Source organism: Silene latifolia, chromosome 2 (assembly GCF_048544455.1).
Source record: "Silene latifolia isolate original U9 population chromosome 2, ASM4854445v1, whole genome shotgun sequence".
Lineage (NCBI taxonomy): Eukaryota > Viridiplantae > Streptophyta > Magnoliopsida > Caryophyllales > Caryophyllaceae > Silene > Silene latifolia.
In genome coordinates, this window is record NC_133527.1 from 6,870,457 (window position 1) to 6,883,853 (window position 13,397).

The 13,397-nt window shown below is 33.8% G+C and overlaps 2 protein-coding genes across 10 annotated transcripts; one reads left to right on the plus strand and one right to left on the minus strand.

Moving 5' to 3' along the window:
• On the plus strand, positions 1-7,292 carry LOC141642155 (zinc finger A20 and AN1 domain-containing stress-associated protein 8-like). 3 transcript variants are annotated; one of them, XM_074450858.1, is made up of 3 exons: positions 1-71; positions 5,696-5,746; positions 6,603-7,292. In XM_074450858.1, the coding sequence occupies exon 3, from the start codon at positions 6,611-6,613 to the stop codon at positions 7,097-7,099; it is 489 nt and encodes a 162-aa protein (XP_074306959.1). In that variant the 5' UTR covers positions 1-71; positions 5,696-5,746; positions 6,603-6,610; the 3' UTR covers positions 7,100-7,292. The 3 variants fall into 3 exon arrangements, with proteins under 3 accessions (XP_074306959.1, XP_074306961.1, XP_074306960.1); XM_074450859.1 differs by having other exon boundaries at positions 29-202; positions 5,673-5,746; XM_074450860.1 differs by lacking the exon at positions 5,696-5,746 and having other exon boundaries at positions 7-71.
• LOC141642154 (uncharacterized) lies at positions 7,198-13,397 on the minus strand. Of its 7 annotated transcripts, XM_074450854.1 has the most exons (10): positions 13,008-13,193; positions 12,760-12,805; positions 11,098-11,154; positions 10,004-10,726; positions 9,489-9,768; positions 9,153-9,362; positions 8,819-8,992; positions 8,412-8,591; positions 8,219-8,332; positions 7,198-7,848 (listed from the first exon to the last, which is right to left on the minus strand). In XM_074450854.1, exons 3-10 carry the CDS (start codon positions 11,127-11,129, stop codon positions 7,510-7,512), a joined length of 2,052 nt encoding a protein of 683 aa, XP_074306955.1. In that variant the 5' UTR covers positions 11,130-11,154; positions 12,760-12,805; positions 13,008-13,193; the 3' UTR covers positions 7,198-7,509. The 7 variants fall into 7 exon arrangements, with proteins under 7 accessions (XP_074306955.1, XP_074306957.1, XP_074306954.1 ...); XM_074450856.1 differs by lacking the exon at positions 12,760-12,805 and having other exon boundaries at positions 13,008-13,397; XM_074450853.1 differs by lacking the exon at positions 13,008-13,193 and having other exon boundaries at positions 12,760-12,981.

Below are 13,397 nucleotides of genomic sequence, written 5' to 3' on the forward strand. Positions count from 1 at the left end.
TAATACGGAATACATCATCATTCACATCACACCAAACTTCATCATACTCATCAACCCGTCATCATCTTCTTGTAAGTTTTTTTATAAAAAAGTATTGTGACCGTCTTATTCTATAATTTGCGTATTTTACAAGTTTTTAAAACTACTCCATAACAACTGCTATTTCTTCATCATCTTCATTCATATTTTATTCTATTAACTAGTTTGAATGCCCGTACGTTGCAACGGGGTAATTAGCTTATTTATAATGCAAAAAAAAAAGTTATAACGTTTAATGTTTACATTATATGTCTAATGATTTGTTTACATATTATTAAAATTATCTCTTTCAAAAAAAATAAAAGATTAATATATACGTGGGTTAACTTTTATTTATAATTATATAATCACCCCATCTTATACTAATCTTTCGATGTGGGACAATTCTACTATTTATAAGTAATATATTCACAAAAATTGGATTTTTTCTGATGTGGGACAATTCTAATATTTATACGTAATATATATTTATCAAACCTGCATTATTTTTCAATGTGGGACAAATAACATACTCAGAATTACACCATCTTTTTTGCACTTAGCTCGACATCCAACCAGATCTCGAATACCAAATACAGACAATTGCTACTCATTATATCTAATAGTTATATTTAAATTTAATAATATGATCAAGTACTCTCCATTAATATTTGTACGTTGTTTTTCTTCAAACAAAATTTAACATAATTGAGATACGGAAATTTCCCGTGGTAGCCCTTAATTTTGTTCGATTTTCCATGTTACCCATACTTTTAAAAATCTGCCTATGGTACCCTTGAGGTTCCATTTTTTTGCCCATGGTACCCCCTAATGTAAAGGTTGTTAAATGGACGTTAAGTTTGATGGTGTGGCAATAAAATAACAATTAAAAAATAATACTCCCTTTATTGTTTTATTGGTACGGATATCTCTTTTTTTAAATGCAAATTTAATTAACTATATCATTATAATATTGGAAATTTCTCATGGTAACCTTGAACTTTGATAGATTACACATGCTACCATGGACGTTTGTTTTCTATTTTTTTTATCATAATTAAATTATGTGCAAATGATAAGAAGCTATACTCTAATGATAGAATATTTTTTAACACAATTCTAATTATATTATTTAAACATAGTATATTTACCACACCTACATTATTTTTCAATATGTGACATATAAAATCTATAGGTAGAAAATATAATGATATAAACTTTTAAGAGCTCTCCAAGACAATACTTAAGCGACTCAAAAGATTTTGAGTTAATGCCTAAGTACCAAGGATCCTCATAGAATCACCCACCTTATGCTATATTTCGATGTGGGAAAATTCTATTTGATAGTATATATTATAATAAATAAAAGATTTTCCAAACATTAACTTAGGTTAGAAATCATTATTGTCAAACTCTTTTAAGAGTTATCTCTGACAATACTTAAGGGAATCAAAATATTTTGGGTTATGACTTCTATTTATAATCATAAGATCACTATGCCTTATGGTAATCTTCCGATGTGGGACAATTCTAATATTTATAAATAGTATATTCACCACACTTACGTTACTTTTCAATGTAGGACAAATAACATACTAAGTACACCATTTTTTTTTGCACCTACTTTGACATCAACCCGCTTTAATAATGAGAAAATACAATACAATACAATATACATATACATTCTAATGATAGCATTTTTTTGTCACAATCTAATTATATAATTTTCATAATATACTTTTTTTTTTCCAAATGAAATATAAATTTTTTATATCAAAATTATAAACATCACTTTAATATAATATATAATATAGAAAATGTATATATATGGACATTTCTATTATTTATACATAATATATTCACAACACCTACATTATTTTTCAATGTGGGACATATAACATACTAAAAAGTCTATATCTTTTATATCAAAAAATTTTGTATTATTACCTAAGTTTCAAGGATGCCTCTTATTTATATTTATAGATTCACTCTACCGTATACTATTATTACAATGTGAGATACATAATTTATTATTTAGACGTAGTATGTTCATAATGCCTACATTATTTTTCAATGTGAAAGACATAACATACCAAGAAATACATGTCTCTTCTTAAAAAACCACTATTGTATACATATTATTTTTCTTTGAAGGTAAAACCACTTAGTCTCGATCATTAGATATGGATCACTACATCATTAACACTCTACTAATGCATTCAGAAGACAACCATTAGTAAAATCTTTAGTTTTGTATTGTGTCAGGAGACTACCATTAGTAAAACCTTTAGTTATTTTTTTTATTTTCTTGTTCATGTTCTTAACTCTTTCCCGGGTAATTCTCAACGATTTCCACTTTATTTTTTATATCATATCGTATATAATGATATAAAATCTTAAGAACTCTTTAAAACAATATTTATGAGACTCAAAAAAATATGGTTGGATACATAAGTTCCAAATATGCATTCTATTTATAATCATAGGATCACATAACCTTATACTAATCTTTCGATGTGGGACAATTCTACTATTTATATGTAGTATATTCACCACACCTACTTATTTTCCATTGTGGGTCAAAACATACGAAAAAGTACACAATTTTACGTATTAAGAAGTACACCATCTTTAATATGTGCAAATAATATGAAATTTATACTCTAATGATAGCATTTTTTAACACAAAGCTAATTATATTATTTTCATAATTTTTTTAATGATATTTTTTTGCCAAATGAAATGTAAAAGTTTGATATAAAAATTGGAAATATCACTTGAATATAATTTAGGAAATATACATATTATAATAATTAAAAGATTTTCCACTTTATTTTTTACATCAAAAATTGTAGTTTCCTAAATTGGTTTTTGATGATGTGGACGCTCTCAGATCGCTCGAAAAAACTCTCTTTTATATATGTACTAGATTTAATGCCCGTGCAACGCACGGGCCACTTGTTAAAATCTTTTGTACCGATTTTAGTTATACTTTGAACGTTATTCGATTATCTAAACTCTGAGAATGATTTTTCCAGTGTGTAAAACTGTCTTATACTCCCTCCTATTCACTATATTCTTTCCTATTTCCTTATTCGGATTATTCGGGTTTTCTTCCCTATTTCATTTTTTAGGTTGATTTGTGTGGTCCAAATTAAATTGCATGTGGGGTAGTGTGTTTTGTGTGGTCCAAATTCGCTTTCTTATTTATTGTGCAAAAAGGAAAGGGGGAGAATATAGTGAATAGGAGGGAGTAGAAGAATTATTGAAAAAAAAAAAAAAATATAACCAATTTGTAAATTATGGGGATAAGAGAGCACTTGTAAAGGGATAGAGCCATAGAGTTGTTGCTAAGAGGCACCTAGGAATTAGCTATTGCTAATCTAATTAATTCACGTAAATGAGTTTGTCGTTATAGCAAATTGCTAATGAGTTTGTTGTTACAAAAATTGCTAATGAGTTTGCTAGGTGATCAATTTATCTTTTATTCGGGTTCCTCTACCAACACCATGACTAAGACCAATGGAGTATTTATTTTTCAATTGGTTTCTATATTTATCTTCAAAATATAACGGATTAAATAATAGCTCACTTGGTTAGATAGTAGTACACTTATTTTGCTAGTCTCTAAAAACTTTTTTATTTCTTACCCATTTTATTGACCAGTTTTAAGTATCTATCAACAATGTCTTATAGCAAATCATAGAACCGTTATTACGTACATGTGATTTATGCACTCATGCTAGGTATATATAAGAATTTGAATCCAATAAAAAACTGTATGATAAACGTGATAAAGTCGGAGATCTATTCTTAATATATTATTTTGCCATATCTTAATGATATAATTCCTCCGACTCAGTTAATATTTATTTGTGTTTAAAATTCTCATCACAAAAAAAAAGACAATAGATAACTAAGCTTGGAACATAAAGACTAAAGAGTACCAATTTAATTGAAATTTCTTTGTACAAGCAATTGTAGGGGAAACACAAATAGGATTATACATCCAACAGTTGTATGTAAGCGTGGTAAACCAAGTATAAGAATCCGAGTTTACTTGTATTCTTTCTCCTAATTTAAATTTAAATTTATTTTTTAATGTGTAAATGAATGAACTCAATACTTTCTAATAAAGCTCATATTCTTTAATATAAAGGCTTCGATACTTTGATAAAGCTTCATATTTCTTTAATATAAAGGCTTCTGGATCTTTGACACCGTCAATGTGTACAACTTTGGTTGTATAGTCCATGAATTGGAAGTGGAAAGAGGTTAGACTTTCTCGACCAAGAGTCATTTCCAAAATTGAAATCTTTGTACTTTCTAATCACGTAAATTTCATGTACATGCAATACCCAACTTTTTAGGATAGTATTGAACCGTGTATTTCATAACATGTACTCTGTAGCTTTTAATTAGACTATTGTAGTTTCATGACGATGATATCGAAGCTTTTCATGTTGACGTACTCTAAAGTTGACATTTAAGATCTTTAATTTGTTTCCAGCCCCATTTCTTCGGTTTATGGCATCCGTAACTTTTAATTAGATTATTGGAGTTTCATGTCATTTTTAGGATCTTGAAGTTTTTTCTTGTGCACATAAACAATACTGAAGAAAAAAAAAAAAAAAAAAAGTACAAAATTGAGATATTTACTTCCATATCCTTAGGGGTTGGAATAAGAATTGATATACCACTTATCTTTTATAAAATAACCAAACAAATAAATTAAAAACTCACCCTAATACAATTATCATTCTAATCCTTGCTTACCTTACAACTTCATCAAATATTACCCGCTTGGCCACATGTATACGGAGACACGAAGTAACCAATAAGACGTAAGAGTAGCTATTAGAAATAATAGTCTCCATATATAGGTTATCATTAGTATACACAATTCGCAATCGAGCTCCCTTTTGAAGCTTAAACATAATCTTAGCCTAATCTTAGGTAATTCTGGAAGATAATCTCCATATATATGTCATCATTATCATTATTATACACAATCCGCAATCGAGCTCAGTTTTGAAGCTTAAACATAATCTTATGTAATTCGGGAAGATAATGTCCATATATAAGTCTTCATTACTATACACAATCCACAATCGAGTTCCGTTTTGAAGCTTGTGATAGGCTCAGATCAAAATTAAGCTACAATTCATATAATTCATCTTAATTATATTTTGGTGAAGATGAAAGCACATACATATATGTCAATATATGAGTATATATATATATAGTAGTTCGACACTTTGAATTGGTTTAATAGAACGACTCTAACATAACTCTAAGCCTCTAAGATGTATCCTACTTCTACTCTACTTTTTATCAAAATTTTATCCTATCAGGCTAATATAAGCTATCATTAAGACGATCGTCACAATAAACGTGCATATAATAATATTATTATATAACTCCCAAGTTGTATTTAAATTCTATTGTTCATAGAGTTGTATATGGATTAACTATTCAACTTTAATATGGCCAGAAATCTAAAATACTTCGAACCTAAGTTAACGTACTTCTATCCAAATTCGTACACTATATCTTTATCTTATTGTTTATTAAATACTTAAGGCGTTTCGCGAAACTTGGACTCTCTATAATCGCTCGAAAAAAGCTTCCTTTATTAATATAGATAGATATAGATTGCTCAGTTTTATTTTGTCAGAGTTTCTAAAGTTTTTTCACTCATCCGGAATTCTCCAAGATTAATAACAAGGTGTGAAATTTAATTTCTTTTTGTGTTTGTATTTATTTAATTTTAGTTTTTAATTTTAATTGGTAATTCAGTTATGTTGGTATGTATTAGACGAGGAGGAAATCTAAAATACTTGGTTTTACGAATTTACGATAACAATTGTGTAGAATCGTTTTACATAAGAATTTTTGTTAGCGGTATTATAGACCTTAATTAGGAATACACAAAAACTTTAGAGAGACGGTATTGAGAGAGGGAGTTATTTAATTTCTATTTTTCCATGTGATGTCTCCCTCTAATTTATTGGAGACGGTTTCTCAGGAGACCTACTATTAGGAATAGAGGGACACAAGAGTTTTGCAAGTGACGTTATTATCCCCAATTCTTATTTCAGACCACGGATACCATATTCTCTCACAAAATACCCATTTAGGGTGAGTGGAGAAGCACATGGGGGGTCCCACCTTTGTCCCCTCTACCCATTTCCTCTCACACAACGACCAGTCTTAAAATCCGACCCGTTTTAAGCAAGACTTACTCCGTTATTATATATATACCTATTTTTAAGTACTTGAAAAGTTGTTTTTTATGGTGTCCGGGATTGTATACATGTAACGGTCTTACTTGGGTTTTTATGCAGCATGTTAAGTCGGGTTTAATGAAAAAAATTGAAGCTTTATATTATTAGTGAACTCAAAGCTAAGTGCTTTGGAGTACAAAGTTAAAGCTCTAATGTTTTTTAATTTCCGAGTTGCTCTGAATTGAAATTTGAATCTTTGGTGAAACCATCTTTGAAATATTACAAACCCGGATTTGTGATTGCTGTAAATTCTGCATTTGTCAAGGTAGTGAATTTTGTTTCATATTGAGTTAACAGATTCAAAAATGGACCACAATGAGACGGGATGTCAAGCGCCTGAGCGCCCAATCCTATGCGTTAACAACTGTGGCTTTTTCGGAAGCTCAACAACTATGAATATGTGCTCCAAATGTCACAAAGAAGCGATTCTCAAAGAGGACCGCGAAAAGCTTGCTGCCTCTTCCATTGATAACCTCGTAAATGGGACCTCCAACAATAACAAAGACTCAATTGTTAAAGCTGAAGTTCTAGAGACGAAAGCTGTAAATGAAGAACTTTCCTGCGACTCCAGCCCTGTAGGACCCACAGAGTCGAAGAAAGGTCCAAGCAGATGCACAACATGCCAAAAGCGCGTGGGATTGACTGGTTTCAGCTGTCGATGTGGGAATCTGTTTTGTTCAGCTCATCGTTACTCTGACAAGCATGAATGCTCTTTTGATTACAGGGGTGTTGCTCAGAGTTCTATTGCTAAAGCCAATCCCGTCATCAAGGCAGCAAAGCTCGACAAGTTCTAGACGCTTACAAATATCACTCCCCGTCCCCTTTTTGTCATTGGATATTTCTTGCCAAGTTATCGTCTTTACCGTCAGGGCACCAGGTCAAGATATCAACAGAAGTAAAACCAGTAACTGTACTGTATGTGCTTCTTATACGGTGATAATAACAGTTGATCGATTCAATTATCAGTACAATTCTCATTACAGGTTATCTGAAAACCGCGTTTTTTTTTCCAACGCGCGATAAACGCAATGGTGTTGCAGTCTTGCACATAGAACTAAAAGACTTGTAATAAACTGATGCTATTCTATATTTGAAACCTTATTAAACTTATATGCATTTATGCAAATTCCGAGCAAAGCTATACCACCGAACTCTCAGCTTTTCTTGCAGATTAACAGTTCTTCTGGCTTCTGCCTTCCGGCATCTACAAAGTCCAAACCTCGCGTAAGAGCTCATACCTTGCATTCCCCGCGTACCCAGTTGGCTCTTTATCTTTCAGACTCAATTTTCCGTTAATCAAAGTAGTAGGCGATGGTCGCTCAATGAGAGAAGTCAATGGGGAATCGAGATGGTCCAACTCCTCGTCGCTGGTATAGCCTTTCTTCTGAACTAGGGACACATTCCTGTCGAGCTCAGGTTTCCCACCTGCCTCTGCAACTTTCTCTGAAACATCTTTTGATGATGGTGGCCTGTAGACCACTTCGGCTGCTCCATAAGGAAAGCTTGCAGCGGATTCTCCCACTATGCGTCTCTCCGCGAAACTCTGTAACAAGTTAATGTAGCTGTTACATTTCCATTTACGGTCTCTAATACAGAATTACCATTCATTTTCGCTATTTGATCAATGCGAAGCCAGAAATAGACACAAACATGAAACAACCCGACTTGAAAATGACTCGATACACCTAATTTGAAACAGAAACCTCAATAGCCACGAACTAAATTTATCCGACTGACCATGTCCTTGAGGCCTTGACCATCGACCAGAAAGCGACCAGAACCCAGTTATCCCATATTTGAGATGACTCGTTAAAAGCGCATCTGATATATTAAACCCATACAGACCTAACCGGAATTCCACTCAAATGATTCGTTTGCCAGATCTACTAGCATTACAATAAATCTTCAATTACCTCAGCATTTAGAGACTCTAAGACTTCTCCAGGAACTTGATCTGGACAAAATTCATCCGGTGTGAAATAGCACAAAATCCGTTTAATCACACCCAGATTAATTGATGGGCAGACCTGCAAACATACAAATGAATCAGATTTTGTCACATGTATCATATCGCCTTATATACTGTTCTACATGTATGAGTTTTACCTGTTCCCTGATAGATTTCTCGATGAGCAAATCTTTCGGAAGCATCAACAGATCACTCAGTTCATTAAGTAGATTGAAACACTCAGTTTTTGCTTTGCTTGTAGGGTGATCACCATCGGCTTCAAAGTCGTGATCTTTCAGGAGAAGCATATCATCAAACCACCTAGACCAATTTCCAACCTACAAAATACAAACAGTACAACCACATTTTTTTTTGTCAGAAATAAAGCAAAAGCAATGCAAAATGATGGCGAATGCGCTCGATTTAATCTAATATCAGTGTGCAAATCCACAAACCGGCTACGACTTTGCAGTTTACAAACGGTAAACATTTTAGTAATCCAATGCCAAGGAATACAGTATTTTTGAGATAAGATACAAAATGTAGAGTGAGATGAGGTACATACAGCATTTTTGAGCTGTGCACCAGAGCCGAAACTGAATTCACCAGCAGGAATAGGGAGTACCCTAGAATCAACTATAGGATCCGAGACTGGATCTGTTGGAATCTGTTCTGCAGAATCTCGTAGTATAGCATTGAACATCGCCACATCTAACCTTGTTATACATTCTTCCATCACCTAAGCATCAACCCGCAATTCATATCCACATTTGTCATCAGATACCAGCAAAAATAACCATTTAATCCGATTTTCTGAATTATTATGGTTTGTTAAAAATCCCATCGTGTAAAATGGGAAACAGTAAGAAATCAAAGAAGATAGCTCACTGCTCACATACCATTCTTGCTACGACAGGGAGACAGCCACATTCATGACCGGCAGCTCGGACAGGACAAAGCCTATGGAAAGCAGTCTGGAATGCATTTTTCCAAAGTTCAATCGAAAAAGTTCCTTGTTGCTGATCACCAAGAGCTGGTCCCATCAACTTACCCATGCTCTTCGGGCTCATTAACTCTTCAACTGGTGACACCATATTCGGTGTTAAAGCCTGAAAGCATGTACAAGAATATACGATTAAGAGAGCATGACAGAATAGAGAGCAAAATGGTTCACTGAACTTTTTGTATCATAGCTAGTATAGTAACAATAGGAGCTAAGCATCAAATAATCCTACCTGCCACCAGACTGACTCGACAACCCGAGAGAAAATCCATGATTCAATTTTTTCCAAACCAGAAGTGAAGGTACTAGTCTCTTCCCAATCTTCAAATGACTGACTAGGCTTGTTCACTTGATTGGCAGCTCCCTTCATTTTCAATGCCGAGACATTACCTGCACCACCCTTGTGACCATTTGCACCTTTGAATCTCGCTGAATTTGTAAGGTCCGACATGCCAAATGCTTGTGATATAATCTCCCTCAGGACAACCGTGTTAGACAGCCAAAATGTTAACCTTAATCAAGAAGAACAAAATTATGTCAGACTGCAACTTAGCAACTTTTTCTTTTTCCTGATTAATGACCGCGACTTGACAAAAGATGAGGGGTCACAAACCATAATGACCAGAAGTAACATACAAAAAACAAAAACTCCTACGCGAGAAGTTTGTTCAAGACTTCAAGGACACCCTAACATGGAAATAAGCAATTTTATTCATCGACAGAGGGATTAATATGTAAGGCATGTACCTTGCAAGGTCATTCCCGCACGTTCTGGTAACCAAAATGATCCCTGACACTGTATTTCTAGCAATCGTCGCCCTCTTACTCCGAGTCCAGTGCTTGCATGCATGTATGTAAAGCCTAGAAAGACGTCGAGCAGGTGTATGTACCTTGTGAGCAGAGCTCCCATGTTCTGGTATAACAGAATAAAGGGAGATTTCAAGAGCAGCAACTTCCCTTAGCTCCTCCTCAAGTTTCTCAATCCTATTTTCCATAATCTCAACTCTATATTTCAAGGCGGCATCATTATCTTCCGTTGCAACAGTTTCATCATCACTTTCCGTACTTTTTTCACCATTTGAGGCTTCTTCAAACACGTCATCATCCTTTTCCTCCATTGACTTTTCCTCAATTCCTTCGGAGGACTCCAATGAAGGATACACTTTCATATTTGAAGACTTACTATTCTCAGAAAGTTCTTTCGCAACTACCTTCACATTGTTAGATTTCAAGGGTGTTTTGACTGTAGGATGCAACTGCTTTAAACCCGACTTGTTTCTTTCATTATCTACCTTATTATTTCTTTCAGATGAACCCTTATTCGACATTTTTGTCAAAACCCCAGAATCTCTTTCTAGTTTTTGATCATCTGCTGTCAAGGGATCTCCTTGAGACGATGACGAATCTTTCAGAGATTCATAATCAGAATCTTCTCCCTTGCCTTTAGAACCCTGCGATGCATCCTCCGACCTGTTTGAATCATCCACATAATGTATAACCACATTTTCATAAACTTCACTAGTCTCTGTGCTCAAACTTGTGTCACTTGCTACACTATGAGAGACTGGCTTAGATCGCGATGCTTTAGATTGTGTTTCTTTGGTCACTGGTTTCCGACCATTCTCTTCACCTATTTTACTTTCTCTTCTTGGTGTTCTCACGGGTCGTTTTGTTTGACTAACATTCTGAACTTTCTTCCGCTCAGAGTCCTTCATTTTTCGTTACAGTCTTAGAAAGCCCTTTCGCTCAATAGTATATATGTTTACAGCAACAGAATTATGAATAGGAACCAAAAATTCCGAATAACAGATTATATTGCACCTTTTTCAAGAAATGGCTACCTTTCGACTGTTCCTTGTGGCATATGTATCATTGCAACACCTAAGTCTTAAGTTAATCTGCAAGACAGAATGAACATATGTATCAGCGAAGATGTATGACCAGTCAACTATAAGGCCGATTCCACCACACAGGCTGAAAATTGCGTAATTTAACAGGAATGGGTGAGTAAGGTAAAACACCTAACACAGTAAAATGGATATTGCAGAACAAGCCTAACAGCAGTGTGAAGATGATGTATATGCAAAACAAAGTATTAAACCACGCAACACGGAGAACAACATTCACATATAAATCCTGCCACGGTTTTTTTCAGAAGACCATCATAAAAGCAAGGGAAAAGCTGCAAATTTTTGGGTGTGTTTCTAAGTTGAGAAATCTATTCGGATAGCATGACAACAATAACATTACCCTAATGCCTTAAAAGAATGCCGCCTATGACCTGTAATTAAAATTGCATCACGAATTGCATAAACCAATTGCATCTACAAGACTACAAGTACAAACAGGTCGGGTGAACGATTTTGCCTTACTTCAAACTTCAAAGCCACTTAACGAGTCTTTGGCTCCATCTGAAATGGATCATTACAAAATAAAAAATCGGATAGCATGATCCATTTCAGAAAAAAACACATTACTAATAAGTACAGTTATATAGAACAACATGCATGGGCAACTTGTGAAACATCACCCTCAACATACTCATCCCGGTCCCCGGTTGAGGGATTTCAGTGGATTCTACCAAAACAACTTTGATTTGGTCATACTATCATACAACATCATAATCTCATAAAACTACAAAAAATCTTAATGCTTTAAATAAGCTTACTGTTTTTATTCACAAAGATTTCATATACCTACTGCAGAAATCCTCCACCTTTTGTGGCTTAAAAAGTTCCTAACTACTACATAACACAACTACTAACACAAGTCTCATGAGGTATGGCAAACTTGTCTACGCTGTCGACTGCTGACCACTCACCAACAGATTATTCAGTTGTAAACTTGTAATCGCTTTCAGCCTACGCTAAACATAGATAAGATTGCGTACATTTAAACATAGCGAATTTTCAAGATCCAATTAATCCCCGTCAGTTAGACCGTCTCTTTTAAGACCGTATTAAACTAATTACAAGAAAATTACGACCAATTACTTTATAGGTAACAAATAAACTGAAAAATACGGTTACAGAAGACCCGTTGAACACAAGTTATTGTGTAAGACGGTCTAACCGTTATAAAGTAGTTCAGATCTAGGCAATCTCTTGTTATAGAACATAATTTCAACATGCTCATCCAAAACAAGAAACAACACACACACACAAAATGTAACATGGGTTCCACAGCAAAATTCAAGAATCTGTTCATGTTCAAAAATCAAAATCATGCTAATCAGTAATCAATCACACCTACACATGAAAATAATTCAATTTCACTCAAAAGATAACTGTAAAATTAACCAACAAGAATTTCACCCTTCTGCAAACTGCAGTAAGGGGAATCAGAATCGGATGTACGCAGCCTTACCCTATGTTAGCAACAAAAACAACTATTCTCGAATAACCCAAGATGAAAATTGCGTCAAAACATACTACATTTCAATAACATCAAAAAAACAGCAACATAATTCAAAACCTAAATCAACAAAGATTCAATCTTTTTACCAGAATTCAGAATCAAATTCCACAAAGCAAATCTTAATCTTGATACCTACAGAAATCCAGCAACAACAACATAACAATAAAAACAATACAAACCAACAAACAAATAATAATCTTATACTATAAGAATGCAGTAAAGAATAGACCCAGAAAAAAACAAGCAAGAAATAAAAGACTTGCTAAAAATATACAGAGAAATTTAAGAATACTTAAATTGTACAATATAAATGTAAATGGTGAAGTGGGGTCACCTTTTATTTGGGTAAAGTTAACATCTTTGGGATCATACAGCATTACAAACACAGTAAACAGAGCATTTAGTGTTCTTCAATCAATGAGTATAAACAAGTATATATAATGTGATTAAAAAAGTTGCAGGAAAAATGCTCTGCAGAACATTGATTTTCGTGCAATTTAATTTGTTTATTATTATGAACAAAGTACGGACGTTGTATGCAGGAAGTTACTTATTTGACTGAGAATTTTGGTGCAGTTATTGTTTGTGGTTAATTGGTAATGGTTGTGGGATCGAAGTAAGTCTTTTGAGAAACCGTCTTATATTAAGACGGAGATTATGTGTAATGTGAAGTGGAGTATATATTGAGTGAGATGTGTGTGTTGTTTGATGGGTGGTGGTGACT

Coding starts and splice junctions, on each gene's coding strand:
- LOC141642155 (XM_074450858.1), top strand. CDS start 6,611: ATGGACCACAATGAGACGGGATGTCAAGCGCCTGAGCGCCCAATCCTA.
- LOC141642154 (XM_074450851.1), bottom strand. CDS start 10,971: ATGAAGGACTCTGAGCGGAAGAAAGTTCAGAATGTTAGTCAAACAAAA. Junction 9,769..10,003: donor TGCGGGAATGACCTTGCAAG/GTACATGCCTTA, acceptor TTCTTGATTAAG/GTTAACATTTTGGCTGTCTA. Junction 8,592..8,818: donor GTGCACAGCTCAAAAATGCT/GTATGTACCTCA, acceptor TGTATTTTGTAG/GTTGGAAATTGGTCTAGGTG.